Here is a 13,748-nt window from a genome sequence, read left to right on the forward strand (position 1 = left end):
ACCCCCCCCCAGCGGCATGCACCCGGGGTGGACCGCCCCCACCGCCCCCCCCTGGTACGCCACTGCCTCTATGCCAGCCTCAGATGTTATACTTGGGTCCATTAGAGCAGCTTGCAGGTCCCTGGAGTAGTCAAGTGGTGGGTGCAGTGCACTGCAGACAGGTGGACCCCCTATCTCTTACACTTGTGGTGGAAACTATGAGCCCTCCAAAACTCACCAGAAACTGTACCCACATAGAGATTCCTCCTTCACCCCTAAGGGCTATTGTAGTGATGTGCAGTTGGGGGTAGTAGGTTTTGGGGGGGCTCAGCAGACAAGAGATGGGAGCAATGGTGCAATGTGTACCTGAGAGCATTTATTTGAAGTTCACTTCAGTGCCCCCCTAGGGTGCCCCATTGCTCTCCTGGGATGTCCATGTGGCCAGTCTATTAAGAATGCTGGCTCCTCCTACATCTCAATGGCTTAATTTTGTGCGTTTTTTTCACTTGGACGTTTTTATTCTGAAAATGGACCAAAACGACAAACAACATGCAGCACAAAAACATCTAGCAAATAGCTATTTAAAAAAAAAAAAAAAAGACCTTTCTCTGTTTTGAAAATGGCTATATTCCCCACTTGAATTTTGGACATTTTTAGCAAAACATTCAAATGTGGACTTAAGATGTCATATCGAAAATGCCCCTCCACAGGTAGTAAATCACAAAGCTTACTTAAAGAAGCCAAGCAAGTGTACAGATAGGTACAAGTAAAAAAATCGAAGAGAAGAGTGGCACCAACATAAACCACTCCACGGACAGTATATAAAAGACACTGAAGGAAAAGTCAATAAATCTAAAATGTGGCAATGGCTGAAGGAAGGACGCCAAGACGACGCCATGGAAAAACACAACAAAGCAGTGGCCATGATACACTGGAATATCTGTCGAAAGTATTATTTGCCTGTCACAGCAAATTGCTGAGGCCACAAAATTGAAACGTAGAAAATGAGCAAACCAAAATTATCTGAGACTTTAGATTATAGACTTGGAGCACAATATATCCATTATTACAGTGGTTCAGAACTGCGGAATACTTGCATATTTTTATGCTGATGACATCTGTTTTTTTTTTTTAATCTACTAAATACTGATTTCACAAAAATCCAACATTGCTTTCATGCTGTTATTGGCTGTCTCTCTGAAAACTCACTTGAGTTTTTTTAAAAATCCATCAAATTCGGTAGCATCTTTGCTCTCGGGACAGACCTCTTTTCTCTCTTTCACTCCCATAAGTACATCTCCTATAGTTTTAGTAGATCAGTTTAAATACCTTAAGAGTGAACATCGATCGTAATCTATCTTTTGGCCCACAAATTTTAGCCATGGTGAAAATGTTTTGGGGCACTTAGACTTTGTAAGTCTAGTGCTTTGAAAATACGCCTCATAGTAACCTGTGGAACTTTGTAAGTCTAAGGTCTTTGAAAATGAGCCCCTCAGTCTTCTACTAATAAAAAAGTTTCTATCTAGATGAATCATCACAGAAAATTGTGCTTTATGCATTAATCATGTCAAGATTGGACAACTGCAATATTGTTTATTTGGGAGTTCCATGTTATGTACTTAACGTCTTCAATCTATGCAAAATACCACAGTAGATTGATATCTCATGCTAAAAGATACGATCCCATGACTCCTCTTGTGATGAAATATAATTGGTTACCAATATCATCCCATATAAAATTTAAACTTGTTCTGGCATATAGAGCGCTGTACAATATGACTCTTGCATCCCAAAACAAAGCAGGGTCAACATTTCTTCTATCACTACCGTCTATAAAATTAGAAGGTAATGCAAAAGACATAGTGAATTCTGCTAGGAAATGGTCTGACCAAGGGACTTGTTTCCAGACTAAGTTGTTAATGCCTAAATGTGCCAAAGGGCCTGTATGAACTGATAACAAATCCAAAGCATGTCCCTTCTCATGGGTAGGATGAGAAGAAAATAACAAAAGTGAATAAGAGGATATTATAGAAAGGTCAACAGTCTCCAGATTAATCCTATCCTCCAAATGGAGATTTACATCACCCATCAACAATAAAGAATCAGTACTAACACTATGCTGAGACAAAAAGTCAATTGATGACTGCCTGATTTCTTTCCAAGGACCAGGCGGTCTATAAATCAAAATGAAACCTATTGAACCAGAGATCAACAAAGGAAGAAGCCTTAACTGGATGATTAAAACTGATTTAAGCCATTCTCCGCAGGAGCTACCACTTCAGGCTACCATCCTATATGTGCTGCAGAGGCCTGCCCCCACCACCCCCCAGTATATCAAAATTTAATAAGCATAAACAGGGCTTAATTTGTAGACAAAAAGGAAGTGGAACTGTGCAGGTAGGGGCAGAAGTAGGCTGGCTGGGAATTTGACCATTGGACAGAAGCAACAGAAGCAGGGCTAGATTAGGGAGTAGAATAAGTGTCCTCTTCTTTGCTCCAGGTCCACACCCTCACTCCGTCTTCCAGGTAGTCTGCCTGGAAGGAAGGAGCTGGAGCAGAATACCCCTGTTGCTCTAGAGTCTGAAAAATGTGGTGAACTGTGTTCTAGGCCATTCCCCCAGAAATTAAGCCCTGAGCATAAACATAAACCACTCCCCCCCCCCCCCAAAAAAAAAAACCAACCCAAAACTGTTTTTGAAGCATTCTACCATCTCCCTCCCCCCTACCATGTGTACTTCTGTCCATAACTATGTTAAACTGACAGCTGAAATAGCAAAGCAGACTGTATAGGCTTTGGGAAATGGAGCCTGATGTTGTCCACATTATCTCAGCAGGAAATCCATGCAAGTTCTTCACTGAGCGTACTTCTCCTCTTACCGATTATTTAAAATAGGGAGTCCTGATCTTTCTCGTTGTATAAAATGCGGGTATCCCAGGGGGGATGTGGGTCATATGTTATGGCGTTGTCCTTTAATTCATTCCTGTCGGGCCACCATTTGTCTTGTATAACTGGTCAGGTGATTGCTTTTCACCCATGGGGACTGGTCCTTGGATGGGATAGAGCATTAGCTGTACAGCGAAGGGGCACCAGGCTCCTACTCCAAAAGTCTTGGGTGATAGCATTAAAATGCGTCCTTCGACACTGGCTGCAAACTGAGTCACCTTCACATTGGGAGTAGAGGAGTGGGCTGCAGGCTGCATGACATATGTGTCTTGGAGTCTGCAGGACTGAGGGGTATTTCTAACAGAAATGAAGTTTTCTGTTGGATTGGGATCCATAAGTAGAGAAGTTTGATTGGGATTCGTAAGTAGAGAAGCAGAGCAATGAAACTTCCTCACAGTTGATGTTCAAACCAAAGTTCCATGCTTTTAGAAGATTACTGAATAAACGTTAGTTTGAACATCAACTGTGAGGAAGTTTTGTTGCTCTACTTCTCTACTTTTGGTGCCCTCGCTACAGTAGAGTATATTCCTTCTGTTTTGTGACGGATTGGGATCCATACCTTATTCCCTTTCTCCAAGAGCACAAAGTTCAATTGTAAATGTTCTTGGACCTTCCAGACAGTTGCAACCTTAGAACTGGGTTCGGATCTGTTCCTTACAAGTTACTACTGTTTGGTTGGATTGGTTGGGGGATGTTTGGAATTATGAGGGGAGGTTACAGATAGATGGGAGATTCTGTTTATCCTGAATAATGGAGGGAGCTATAAGAGTTCAGGCTCGCTCCAGCTTCCTGAGTCGTGAGGGAGGTTGGTGAAGGGGAGATGGTGGGTTGGGGTTTCTGGGTTTCATGAAACCATTGTACCTTTATTGCCTTTCTCTTCTTTCCTCTGTCTGACCACATTGTACTTTGTTTGTTGAAAGAGGATTTCTGTTGCTAGTTGAGGGGGGAGTGGGGAGGGGACTCTGTATTAGTAGGTGAAATAAGGGAGGTATTTTATAAAATTACTGAATGAAGGCAAAGTTTGCTTTTGTTTTCTCATGTAACTTTACACATTTTGTATAATCGGTTTTATGTTGGCTGTGGTTATTACGCATTGTCGTTAATAATAATTGTTGAAACATAAAACTTTAAAAGCAAGCAATAACATTTTAAACTTAATACGCTACTCAATGGGAAGCCAATGCAGCTTTTCCAATACCGGGTAAGGTACTGCACATCAGTAGTAGAAAACTGAACATAATTTTATGTATTAAGGCCTCTTCATGTTACAGAGACAAACAAGACAATGACAATGTTTGCTCTTGGGAGTTACAATTGCAATAAAAGGCAGGGTTATTATGTGACTGGTAAACTGTTTAAACAACTACCAAAAGAAATTTGGCAATGCCACAGCATGGCACTTGCTGAAAAAGTTGCTAAGTCAAATACTCTTACAGAATTGTGCTCATTTTTTTTTCTCCAACCTTCACCAGCACCTGCTGAAACAACAAACAAATTCAAAACTAACAGAAACTGATTAATGGAATCAAGAACAGAAAAGACAGCTGGCTATCTTTAGAATTTTCACCCACAGCCCAGCTGGCTAGGTTTTGGCTGAAAATGAATCTAAGATAACTGTAGAGAGCTGGCTGATGAGTGCATTGCCACTTTAGTCATGTAAATGGTCCTGGGCAAACTTTTCTGGATGCACCCCCTCCCCTCCCAGACTTTATGTTCTCTGTATTGACCACCACTCTCCCTCTGCTCCGCATCCCCTGCAAGCTCCTCTTTCCCACCTCCTGTTACTCTGATACTGCCAGCTGAGTACTTCCGTTTCCTCTTCTGTAACAGCTGACAGGACCGCAGCCCCTTCAAGAATATATATGTGTGTGTGTGTGTTTCAGAAATATCACAGTATGTAATGAAGGTTGATTCTGTGAGAGCGATGTTTAAAAGACTGAGGCATCTAACTATGAGTTAGGCTCTTACATACACCTCCTTGAAAATTTACTGGGGCTAAGTTCCTAAATTTATACTCCTAGTGGAAAACAGGGGTGGATTAAAAAAAAAAAAAAAAGTGCTTAGCACAGATTTTCAGCATTAATGCACGGTAATGTCCGTTAGCGTGCACTAAGCTTCAGTAAGAGGGCCCCTAATTTAAGTGCCTAAAGGCCCCTATTACCAAGCTGAGGCAAAAGGGGGCCTGCGCTGGCATTGGTGCGTGTTTTTGATGTGCGCCGAGGCCCCCTTTTACCGATTCCAGGTAAAAGGTAGGTCTTTCTTTTCTGCAGGAAATGGCCGTATGGCAAGTAAAGCACTTGCTCCGCAGCCAAGGGCTCCCACGCTAACCCGGCGGCGTACACACCGGCACTACAAAAATAAATAAATAATTTTTGTAGTGCCAGATATGATGGCGGACTGGGGGTGGGAACTGCTGTGGTAGCCCAGCAGTAGTTCCTTTTTACGGAAAGGGAAATGGGACTTGATATACCACCTTTCTCAGGTTTTTGCAACTACATTCAAAGCGGTTTACATATATTCAGGTACTTATTTTGTACCAGGGGCAATGGAGGGTTAAGTGACTTGCCCAGAGTCACAAGGAGCTGCAGTGGGAATCAAACCCAGTTCCCCAGGATCAAAGTCCACTGTACTAACCACTAGGCTACTCCGCTCAAGTGGTAAGCACACGTTGGGCTTACCGCTGCTTTGTAAAAGGGGTCCTCGGTGCCATGTGATGCTAACACCACTAATCGGTTAACCATACACTTGTGCTCAGTTAGGCACACTTAATTGTGTTATCTACCAGTGCATTCCTTTATGACTTTATTTGAATACATATATCTAATGCAACCATCGGTATTGACTCCTGAGGCAGGCCGTCTGTGGCCGAAACACGGCTCTTGTTGAGTCGACGATACCTGTTATTAATATTAGAATAAATTACTGCACTACACCCATTTGTTTGCAGGACTTTTGTGTCACCTTTGCTGTTTGTACTTCTGTTCTTGTGTGCGAAGGCTTGTTCTTCCCTTCTTTTGTTTAGAAAAATAGGACAGGCAGAATTTAACGTGCTAATGTCTGTTAGCGCCCGCTAATCTTTAGTAAAGGGGCCTCAAGTTCTTAATTCTAGGCAAGTGAATGGCAGGCCTAACTTTTAGGGTCATAAATTCAGGTGAATTTTCATCTGAGAGCTTCTGCTCCTAATTCTGGTTGAAAATGAGGGATGAACTTAGGAAGTCATTTTATACATATAAGTAGCAATTTCAGAAAGCCACTGCTGTACCTGTAGGTCTGCAGCACTCCATAGGAGTCTAGTGCTGGTCAGTGTGTTTCTAAATGCCAGCCGCCCTGGGCAGTTTTATGCCAGGTTATTCAGCACCAGGTCATTCCTGGATACCAGCACTGAGTATCCTGGTATAATCAGGGCACTGGCATTTATCCGGTTACTGGCGATATTCATCCTGGTAGCAACATATACTAACTGGATTTATCTGGATAGTTATCCAGTTAGCACACTTAACACTAACCTGCTAACTCCTGGCTCTGCCCCTGGACATCCAGCACTGACTGGTGATGAAAGGTAAATGTAAGAAATTATTTATTAATCAATTATTCAGCAGTAAATCAGCAATCACAATTTTTAGTTTCACCAAATGGGAGATACTTATGAATTAGTCTCTGTCCTCCGTGACTTACATCATATATACCTTAAGGTCACATTCCGTTACAGATGCAGTTTTTAGATAATGCTGAGCAAAGCATTGCGTTTAGGCAGTTTGAACCCTATCCCCCAGATTCTATATATGTATTTTTATTTATTAAGATTTATTTACCGCCTTTTTGAAGGAATTCACTCAAGGCAGTGTACAGTAAGAATAGATCAAACATGAGCAATAGGCAATTACAGCAGTAAAAATACAAAATATGGCATGGTATACTACTTACAATGTCAACACAATATGTAATAGAACATTTTAATTGATAGTGAAGGGTATAAGCAAAGATGGAACGTGTAGATAGGTAAGAGAGTAGGAAGAGTTAGAGAGTAAGGTGATTGATTTAAAGAAAGTTGCACATGAGGTCAGAGAGATGGTTAAATATTATCTCAGCTAGGGCAGTGGCGTAGCCAAGGGTGGGACCCACTTTGGGCTCAGGCCCACCCAGTAGCAGCACACGCATGAATGTGGCTGGCAGGGATCCCCAAGCCCCACCAGCTGAGAACACACAACACCTGTCCCTCTTGCATGCCTTGTAAATAACAGATCTTTGCCTGCAGCGACAGATACGTACTGTTCGCATCAGCCCCACAGCCTTCCCTCTGATGTATTCCTGCCTATGCAGAAATAGGAAGTTGCATCAGAGGGAAGGCTGTGGGGCCAGCATGAGCAGTGTGTATTAGTTGCTGCTCGCTGCCAGTGAAAATCTGCTACTTAAAAGGTATGCGGGGGAGGGGGGATGTTTGAGAGACCATATGGCATGCAGGCAAGAGAGGGAGAGACCAAATCACTTGTGGGACAGGGTAGAGTTTTTATTTATTTATTTACTTAGTTAATTTTGTACATTTATATCCCACGTTTTTAGACCCATTTGCAGGCTCAATGTTCTTTTGCCCACCCATCATGGGCCTAGGTCCACCCAAAATTGGGTGTCTGGCTATGCCCCTGAGCTAGGGTAGGAGTGTATTCTGGATTTGTGTGAGTAACTTAATTAGGGTAGAGTAGGGTTAAATGGTCATTTTTCACAATGGAGGAGGGTGAATAGTGGAGTGCCGCAGGGGTCTGTACTGGGACCGGTGCTACTTAACATGTTTATAAATGATCTGGAAAACGGAACGACGAGTGAAAAGATTAAATGTGCGGATGACACAAAACTATTCGAAGTTGTCAAAAAGCATGCAGATTGTGAAAAATTGCAGGAAGACCTTAGGAAACTGGAAGACTGGGCATCCAAATGGCAGATGAAATGTAATGTGGACAAATGCAAAGTGATGCACATTGAGAAGAATAATCCACATCATAGTTACTTGATGATAGGGTCCACCTTAGGAGTCGACACTCAAGAAAAAGATCTAGGTGACATCTGCCAAAAAAGCAAACAGGATGCTAGGAATTATTAGAAAAGGGATGCAAAATAAGTCCAAGAATAATACCTCTGTATTGCTCCATGGTGCAACCTCACCTTGGTTGCCATATCTCAAAAAAGATATAGCGGAATTAGAAAAGGTTCAAAGAAAAGTGACCTAAATGAAAAAGGGATGGAACCCCTCACATATGAGGAAAGGCTCTTCAGCTTGGAAAAGAGACAGCTGAGGGGGGTATGACTGAGGTCTATAAAATCCTGAGTGGTGAAGAATGAGTAGAAGTAAATCAATTTTTTTACTCATTCCAGAAGTACAAAGACTAGGGGACACTCAAGGAAGTTACATGGAAATATTTTTAAAACAAATAGGAGGAAATATTTTTTCACTTAGTGAATAGTTCACTAGTTGAGCTCTGGAACTCATTGCCAGAGGAAGAGGTAACAGCAGTTAGCATATCTAGGTTTAAAAAAAAGGTTTTGACACGTTCCTGGGGGAAATGTCCATAGTCCATCTCAATTGAGATGGACAAGGGGAAGCCACTGCTTGCCCTGGGATTGGTAGCATGGAATGGTGTTACTATTTGGGTTTCTGCCAGGTACTTGTGACTTGGATTGGCCACTGTTGGAAGCAGAATACTGGTCTAGATGGACCATTGGTCTGATCCAGTATGGCTATTCTTATGTTCTTATGCCCCTTGAGCTATATTTCAGAGTTAATACGAGTCTTCAAGCTGTAGAAATGTTGGGTCAAAATGTAAACTTTGTGGTCAGAGTCTCTCTTAAATGCTGGCTGTGGCATTTAAAGCTATATGCAGATTTTAAGCACCAGCTGCTGTTTGAATATTGGCTCTGAAAATTGGGGTATTGAAGTACCTGCTGTCATTGACAATATCAGCAACCAGGACCCAGATAACTATCCAGTTAATGTAAGACAGCTTTATGTCCTAATAGTTATCTGGGAACCAGCGCTGGATAAAATCTGACTCTGCCTTGACCTGTCTCGGTGCTCTCTTAATAGCGCTGGGGTGGTCTGGTTACCTGGGTAGGGGGGTAGGGAGGAAGGAGTGGGTCCTTAAGTCATCCTGGGAGTGGGGGGGGGGGGGCACACACACACAAGGGAAGGTTTGCCTAGGGCATCAGATACCCTTGGTCAGGCTGTGAGGAGTTCCCGTGGGTGGGAGATGGGTATTAGACTATTTTTTTTGTTTCTTTTGTTTATGGGGAAACAAACTCCTTGGGATGGATCTTAAGGGCCTAACAAGTACAAAAAAGGTCCTTGAGGGATCCCAAAGCTAGGCCTGGTGACAGACTGCCTCCAACTGCATGAAATTACATACCTTTATACTATATGCCCATGCTAGTCCTTAAACTGAATGCCTTGTAATCCGTTTATTTATTTATTTTTTTAAATAATCTTTATTAGACCATACCAAGCAAGGTAAGTGGAGGAGTGGCCTAGTGGTTAGGGTGGTGGACTTTGGTCCTGGGGAACTGAGGAATTGAGTTCAATTCCCACTTCAGGCACAGGCAGCTCCTTGTGACTCTGGGCAAGTCACTTAACCCTCCATTGCCCCAAGTACAAATAAGTACCTGTATACAATATGTAAGCCGCATTGAGCCTGCCATGAGTGGGAAAGCAAGGGGTACAAATGTAAAAAAAAAAACAGGCCTCAAGATAATTGAGTAAAGAAACTAACAATTTACAATTTCAAAAGGCAATCCACAACAATTCGCATGGACTCTTAGCTATAACCATCAACACCCCGTAATAAAACAATGCCCAGAAACCCATGCTACAGCAACCATCAATACTGGTTTTGTTTATTCTACACTATGATGATCACTGTCACATAAAAAGAAAAAGTATAATCCTTTTATTTAAAAGGAAATGCTTTGTAGGTTCTCGTGATGACTGCTGTTGTCTGCTTAAAATTGTATCTGTTACAGTATATCTGATGGATGACATTTCTTTTATTGGTGTGTATGAACTGCTGAGTTCCAGCTGCAGTGCCAAACTCCAATTAAAATAAAGTGAAAAGAATTTGAAATCATGAAAGCAGAACCCTTCCAGCCAGCAGTGGGAGCAGAGGCAGACTGTGACCAAAAATCAGCCTGGGTAGGAGTGGTCCCTCATCTCCCCTCAGTCTCTCTCTCTCTCTCTTTTTTTCCTTTCTCCCCTCCTGTAACTTGTGCTGCTCCAGACTCCAGCTGCTGTCCTGGAAGCCCCACCTCAGTTGATATAAACAAATTCCAGCAGCAACAGGTCCCCACCCAGTCTGGCCTCTTAAAGGCATAGGAGCTTGTGAGCTGGCAGCTATTCCTATGTTGCTGAGCTGAAAACCCCTGTGCTTTTAACAGGACAGGCTCTGAGGGGATATAATATTTACATCTGTGGCCCACTGAGACACCCCCTCCCCCAACACATACTTAGGGATATATGGGGCCCCTCCACTGCCACTCCTGTAGAGAATAGTGAACAAACTATACATGCAGAATGAGCTGGGAGGCATGGGGCTGTATGATGGTTGTAAGCAGGGCTTTTTTTGAGGGGGTACTTGGGGGTACTGAGTACCGGCACCTTTTCCATTGTCTGCTAAAATTGACCCATGGACCCCAAGTTTAATGAAAGAGCTCAGGCTCTACATGCAAATTCTGCCTTGTCATAGATTCTGTGACTGGTTGCAGGGGGCCTGGCTATTGTGGGGTGGGTCTCTCAGTGATTACCCCACCCCTGAAGGGTGGCCTGGCATTTGAGTACTGGCACCTTTTTCGCTAGAATAAATGCACTGGTTGTAAGAGACACCTCATTGTGTAGACTTGCAGATTTTAGTGTAAAGCCTCGGTTAAGGTGGTCTAGGCAGCTGCCTGGACAGTGCCGGGGATAGTAAGACAAGAGGGGTACACACTATTATTTATTGATTGGGACCAGAGCCAGGACTAGAATTACTTAGGGGCAGGGCAAGCTTTGCATCAGATTTCACACTTCACACATGATGGAAACCACACCAGTTCTCTTGCTGAAACCAGAACTTTACTGTCCTTCAATTGATGATACAGTTTCCACATTGCAAAACAGATGGCCAACTATATATAATAAATATACTCCTCCAGTAATACAAAAATACAGACATATACTCCTTATTTCTCCTTGTTACATAAACCCACTCACCAGATAGGTGAGGGCTTAGCTTGCACACTTCACTTGAAGGTATAATTCAGCAGCTGTTAATTGTAATCAAGACTCAATTAGTTGGTAAATACGGGCTCCTTGCTATCTAGGTGATAGACACTGTGGCTGTACAGTGAAGATGTTAACAGATGGTAAAACAGTTCTTTTCTCCTCCTGCCTGCTATGGTTAGAAGTTGCAGGATACCTGGATGTCACAGCAGAGAAAATGGCGGGGGGGAGGATCAGCGGTGGGGGGGGGGGGGGGGGGGGGGGGGGGAGGGTGAAAGCAGGGGGGCCAGGGCTAAATTTGCGGGGGCCCATGCCTCCATGGCCCCACCTAGCTACGCCCATGGCCGGTATGCAGCCCCGATATTTAGTCTGACAGACATCAAGATCATTCAAAAGCTAAGTAAAGATGATAATTTTGCCTTAATAGGAAAAACGGTAGAAGAAACAAAGAAAATTAAGTACATAAAATATAGTATAATATACATAGGCATTTTATACCAAAGACCGATGTCGAGAAAAGGTGGGAAATATTTACCATATGTGAACTACTAATAGTGTACCGCCAATTAACGGAGTACCGCCTCTGATGGTCTGAAGTTACCATATATGTGTGAATAAGTATAACAGTAATCAAATACTGTACTGAATAGTGTCAGAGTTTTGAGCATCTGCCCCTAAATGAATTTTCTCTCCTTTTCCCTGGACTATATAGGGATGGGAATGTTCCCCATATCTCCCCACTAAAACATAAGAGTAGCCATACTGGGTCAGACCAATGGTCCATGTGACAGCATGTGATTTCCTGACTGGTGCAGGAACAGCACCTTCACAGAAAGGCCACAACAGAAACTAGCTCCAAGCTGTCTATCTGTTGAGTGCTGGGGGCCTGGAACCAGGGCTTTTTTTGAGGGGGTACTGAGTACCTGCACCTTTTCCATTGTCTGCTACAATTGACCCATGGACTCCAAGTTTTAATGAAAGGCTCTACACACCAATTCTGCCTTGTCATAGATTCTGTGACTGGTTGCAGGGGGCCTGGCTATTGTGGGGGGTGGGTCCCTCAGTGATTACCCCATCCCAGAAGGGTGGCCTAGCATTTGAGTACCGGCACCTTTTTTGCTAGAAAAAATGCACTGCCTGGAACACATTGCTGTTGTAAAATGCAGTTGGTCCTTGGTGGCCCACTCCACTGCCTGTGTACAGCCAAAAAAAGGCCTCTCCAAATTGTCTAGAAAAGACTTGTGGGGGAGGGAGGAGAATGGTTAAAAACAGGATGATTTTGATTATCTGTGAGGCTGAAGAGTGGTTCCTCTATGCAGTAATTGTGGTTTTTCTCTTTCTCTTTCCTGACCCTCAGGGACCCTGGTGGGACGAGTATGCTGCTTCACCTCAGTGATCTGCTTTTCTACACCATCGCAGAAGGCCAGGAGAACATCTCTCTGCACAAATTCACCAGTGTAAGATGGTTTTTAAACTCTCTCATGGGCCTCATGAGAAGGGCCTGAAGTGATGGGGGAGGGAGGAATAGAATACTATGTTCAGACTGGCCAAGACCCAGCATTTTGCGTTGTCACCTACCACTGTCTTACACTGGGCCTTGTATTGCAGGCGGTGAAAGCCACAGGGCTGCTAGTCACCGACCCCCGTCTTCGAGACTGTATGGACCTCTTGCAGGAGTCCTCTATCGGGGTTCAACTGGATCGCCATCTGTTCCGAAAGTAAGTGAGGGAACGGTGAAAGGAGGGATAGGAGGGGACAACAGAAGAAATTCTCATAAGCAGCACCACAGCTCTGAATAGTGCTCATGTGACGCGTGGCCAGCTCTTGCTTCTCATCGTGCTGCGTTAGTGAAAATTAGAGCCCTAACAAAAGTCTTTGAGCTCCATCCCTGTGTACAGCCCCCTTTCCCTTTTGTAATTTAAGCGAGTATTTGCAGAATATGGCTTAGGCAGATGTTTAAAGAGTTGAAGGGAGCTCTCAATAGTATGATTCAAGATACGCTCAGCTTCTATATATCAATCAATTAAACCCTAAGGATCAATAGAACCAGGGAATCATAATATGATCTGTCAGATCAGCGTACCCGCCCTTATTTGGCTAAATCATTCAATGAGCCAAGCATACTTTTCAAGGGTGGTATCGCAATCCTCATCAATCCTTATTATATTTATAATGAGTTTGTTCATAAGTACCTCTTTTCAAATTATTTTCTTTATTTTCTTTTTGTTAGGCTAAAGCCATTTTATAGCAATATAACATCAGGCCGAAGCCATTATGTACATAATTACTTCAGATTCTTTCTTCTATATCTATATAAAGATTTAGAAATTGTACATAGCTTTTGTAAAGCTCTCAAGTATTGGAGACAAGATGTCACCGACATAGATCCGTGTTTCGCATTTCCACGCTGTTTCAAGGTAGTCTCCTATATAAAAAAATAACAATTCTTAATACATGGCGATACTACTATGTCCCGGTACATGACTTGATCTTAACTAACCGCAAGTATATCTGACGGACGGCGTCTAAGATGGCCGTCAGTACTTTTCACTCAGGTTTTATAACCAATCGAATCACTTTAAACAATGA

The 13,748-nt window shown here is 43.0% G+C and overlaps 1 protein-coding gene across 1 annotated transcript in view; it reads left to right on the forward strand.

The window, feature by feature from the left end:
* The window catches only part of GLS2 (glutaminase 2), a 105,767-nt gene that overhangs the window by 12,744 nt on the left and 79,275 nt on the right, over nt 1–13,748 (forward strand). The window contains exons 2-3 of the mRNA XM_030196701.1: nt 12,517–12,616; nt 12,768–12,877. Of these exons, the coding sequence (XP_030052561.1) occupies nt 12,517–12,616; nt 12,768–12,877 (210 nt within the window). The remainder of the gene's footprint in view (nt 1–12,516; nt 12,617–12,767; nt 12,878–13,748) is intronic.

Source organism: Microcaecilia unicolor, chromosome 3 (assembly GCF_901765095.1).
Source record: "Microcaecilia unicolor chromosome 3, aMicUni1.1, whole genome shotgun sequence".
NCBI lineage: Eukaryota > Metazoa > Chordata > Amphibia > Gymnophiona > Siphonopidae > Microcaecilia > Microcaecilia unicolor.